Source organism: Rhagoletis pomonella, unplaced genomic scaffold, assembly GCF_013731165.1.
Source record: "Rhagoletis pomonella isolate Grant_MI unplaced genomic scaffold, Rhpom_1.0 Rhpom_scaffold_01248, whole genome shotgun sequence".
Classification (NCBI taxonomy): domain Eukaryota; kingdom Metazoa; phylum Arthropoda; class Insecta; order Diptera; family Tephritidae; genus Rhagoletis; species Rhagoletis pomonella.
The window spans coordinates 1-3,801 of NW_023459802.1; the positions used below are offsets into that span (position 1 = coordinate 1).

The following is a 3,801-nucleotide window of genomic DNA, read 5'->3' on the forward strand; positions in this document are numbered from 1 at the left end:
ATTTGTCTTTCATGTTTTCATTTACGACATAATTCAACGAACGACTGTCGATGGGAACGACTTACCGACAACCAGAATAGGTGTGTTTATATATAATTAGAATCACTTACTCGCAAAGAAATCGCCTTTTTAAATGTTTTATTGCATTGTTTGCATGCGAATACTTCTTTGGGGTGCACATAGAACATGTGACTATAAAGCGCTGGACGGTTCTTATAAGTGCGCCCACATTCCTTACATGTGAGTACCTGCCCTTCGACACTGTGCCGTTTCATATGATGCCGTAAATTCTCTGCATCTTTAAGCCAGCGATCGCAATCTGGCCTTGGACATTTTATTCGGGGTTCACTATCTCCGATATGTACGCGTAGGTGCTTTTCAAATGCGGCTTTGCTGCGTATCTCTTTGGCACATACATGGCAAACGCGCTTTGCCCGACGATGCTGCATACTAATGTGAATTTTCAACAAGCGGCTGCTAGCGAAACGACTACTTGGACATTGATCGCAAACGAATGCGTGCTCACTCTTGGGCACATGCGAAGGACGATGCAATTCTAGCAAATATTTACGCGAGAACTTTTTTGGACATTGGTCGCAGGCAAAGTTCAGTTCTTCTTCAGGTGCATGCGCGCTAATCATATGAGATCTTAAAGTTGTACTATCGGAAAATACTCTTTGACATTCTTGACACCTAAAAGTGGGAATAATTTTTACGCTGCAAAAATGACGAAACTACGCATGTATGCATATTTAAAATTGAAAGCAGTTGTCATACTTAAAAAAATGTGGATCCTCGTGTTTATACGCGTGCTGCACAACTCTACAACGTTGCGTAAACTTTTTATTACAACAACGTATGTACGCTTTAATGTTAGGATGCTGTAATCGGAAGTGTTTGCTTATTGCAAAGAAATCTTCACCAACAAACGCACATAGATCACAACCCAGGACAATGTGTTTTTTCACAATGGCGGCGTCTTGTGAATTTGATTTGATAACCTTTTGTTTTGGTTTTGCCTGTTCATCATTTTCAAATTCATTATCACCGTTATCGAGTTCTGCCGCAGTTTTGAATTCTTTGTCTCCTGGAGGCCTTCCGCGAACACTCTTTCGTTTCTGTCCGACATTGTCAGTACATGGAGTAATTTCTTCTGAAGAATGATACAATGTTCGTAATATACAAAAACTTATTCAAAAACTCACCTGCCAAGTTTAATTCAACATTTAATTCTTCCTTGACCTTACTTTCTGCCTCACATTCCGGTACAGCCAAAGGATTAAGTGTTTCCTCAGCTTGCTCGGTCTGAAGTAGATGTTCCAGACACTCTTCTTCCTTTATTTGATAAGAACTTTCGACAAACTCTTCATTCTCAACTCGGCTAACTGCTCCGTGCTTCACGTCGGTCCTGTTCAAAAGGAATTGTGCCTTTTCCACTGCTAAATAGAACTGATGGAATTCACTTACTTTCTGCCAACATAAGCGACATATCGCTGTTGAAATGGTGTCAGTCGGAAGGAGCTAGTGCAAATGATAATTAAATCTATGTAAGTGGAGGAATAATTTGTTTGCCCGAAAGTTATCAATTATGTACATAAAACCAAAAATGCCGCTCTAGTATGCCCGCAATTCCCAGTTGTTCTCCATTGACATCAAATATTTCTAAACAGCATTCCGCTTCTTTCAAGCACACCCGACATAACATTTTATTAAAAACGAAACTATTACGATGGCCGTTTTGTAGAGGTGGAAAATTATCGACCGTACTACCGATATATCGATGGTTTGTGTTTTACAAAAAGACTATCGACGTTTTAAGACTACCTATGTTATCGGCTGTAATGCAAGATCAATAACCCGGCGTTTACATGAGACACTTTTGCCAAGGCAATATCAACACATTCACACTTTTTCACTACTACACTCACACAAAGACAATTGCCGTCGTTACTGTCTTTTCGAAGACGGTGTTTTGGACTTCTTTTCGGTGATTGAAATGATAAGCAGCGAGATATCCTTAATTTTTCAAAGCGCCTCTAGAAATGTCTTCCGGATAGGGTTTTTTTTTTTCCATACATTGGAATTAAGGATGTAGTATCTAATAGTAAAAGTGTTATATAGTAGAACTAAAATGAATGGTATACTTTTGTTGGCTTAATCTGGTGCTTCCCTTGTGTTAAGGCCACCGTGTCTATTTAAGTGAATCAAAATAAAAAGCATAATTTTCGTGTACTTTGATGAAACGTGGAATAAAATCCAAACTAATAGAGGTGTTTTCCCCATTTTCACCACATTCCTTGGAAATTGATCATTGTTCAATAGGAGATCAAAAAGAAACTCCGATACCCAAAAATCCAGACATGACCTCAGATCTGTATGTGCATCTATTCAAGAGAAGCAGGGTGTACATAACTCCGGCTACGCCATGCACAGTATTTTTGCGCAAAACCCACATCAAAATTCACAAAAAATCCTTTGACTAAACCGTACCCAAGTTTCCCGATAAGGGGCAGCAAACATTCTTTTTTGTTCCTTCATATAAAGCATTGGATAAAAATATAAATATGTACATATGTAGGTATATGAGCCATTCTTTTTTAAGTCTGACGGATTTCGTAAAAATAAATTATATCATGTCTCCGATTCACTTAAAATCTTTTTTGTGGGTTCTATACATGAATCGAGGATTTTTTCCCTCTCTTTTTTCTTCTGAGATATGATCTGTCCAAAGTTTGAATTTTTTCGTGATTCTGACTAATCATGTACTTCTTCAAAACGTTATATCTCGGGTTCTGCTGATCGTAGAGACTTCATCTTAACGTAATTTTAAAGCTAAGAAACGGGCTTAGCATTTCTATATTAAAGGTGGTCAAGATTGTCCTAAAGCTAACTTAGCTATTAACAGTTGAACTTTTTGAAGTTGATTTGCAAAGTGAAGCCCAGTAAATTAGGGATTTAAAATTATACCATCGTAATCCTTGTTTAATTCTCTATAAAAACGTGGTTCAAAGAAATGGGGGGTTTTCAAGAACTATTTGTGAAATATTTTTATTTTCGACGAGATGGTTTAGTTGATGAGAATCAACAATTATTATGTAATTTTTTTTCGAAAACTTATGTTAAGATATATGTATTTGGTAAGGTGTTAAACATCGGGTTTTTGCAAAAAGTAAAATTTTATTGCGCATTCCGACAGAAGACCTTTCCAGGTATAATATTTGTACGGCAAAATTTTTTTTAGGCGACAAACCCCTAAAAGTGGGCGTGGAAATTGTAGGACTAAAGTTTGAAAAACGCAGATTTTATTGCAGATTTCGGCAGAATATCGCTTCGTTAACAATATTTGTTCCATAACTTTCAAAGAACACCATTAATACTTTATCTCGCTTCCGACACAGATATGTTTTCGTACAAAACTACGCAAAAAAGCTGTCAGTTTCCTACTCGCTCGTTTTTAGGCATGCCATTGCTACTGTTTTCACGTAAGAAGTTTCGACTTCAATACATACCATCATGGGCGCAGCCAGGTAGGGGCTGGGGTGCTCGAGCCCCCCCTAACTTTCAAATTTTCCTTATATATATATATAAAATAGTACCCTGAAATGCCAGCTTAATAGGGTCGAGCCTCCCCCCCTCCCCCCCTAAAATTCATTCTGGCTACGCCGATGCATACCATTTATGAGAACCACATATGTATATAGATTTTAGAATTCGTAATTTATTAAAGACATAAATTTAGAGATTTATAATTTTATATGTAATTGTTATTATACATAATAAGATTTCTATTAATATAATTTA

At 37.2% G+C, this 3,801-nt stretch overlaps 1 protein-coding gene across 1 annotated transcript; it reads right to left on the reverse strand.

Annotated features, from left to right (window-relative positions):
* Positions 1–86: 86 nt before the first annotated feature.
* LOC118752129 (transcription factor grauzone-like) lies at positions 87–1,761 on the reverse strand. Its single transcript, XM_036486976.1, has 4 exons — positions 1,595–1,761; positions 1,206–1,521; positions 778–1,153; positions 87–693 (listed from the first exon to the last, which is right to left on the reverse strand). Exons 1-4 carry the CDS (start codon positions 1,703–1,705, stop codon positions 87–89), a joined length of 1,410 nt encoding a protein of 469 aa, XP_036342869.1. The 5' UTR covers positions 1,706–1,761.
* Positions 1,762–3,801: the final 2,040 nt, after the last annotated feature.

What these genes read in the sequence shown, in the direction of transcription:
- LOC118752129 (XM_036486976.1), bottom strand. Translation starts at nt 1,705, where the DNA reads ATGTTATGTCGGGTGTGCTTGAAAGAAGCGGAATGCTGTTTAGAAATA. An exon ending in AGCGGCATTTTTGGTTTTAT is followed by an intron (nt 1,522 to 1,594) that starts GTACATAATTGA and finishes CATTTGCACTAG; the next exon opens with CTCCTTCCGACTGACACCAT. An exon ending in GAGGATCCACATTTTTTTAA is followed by an intron (nt 694 to 777) that starts GTATGACAACTG and finishes TCCCACTTTTAG; the next exon opens with GTGTCAAGAATGTCAAAGAG.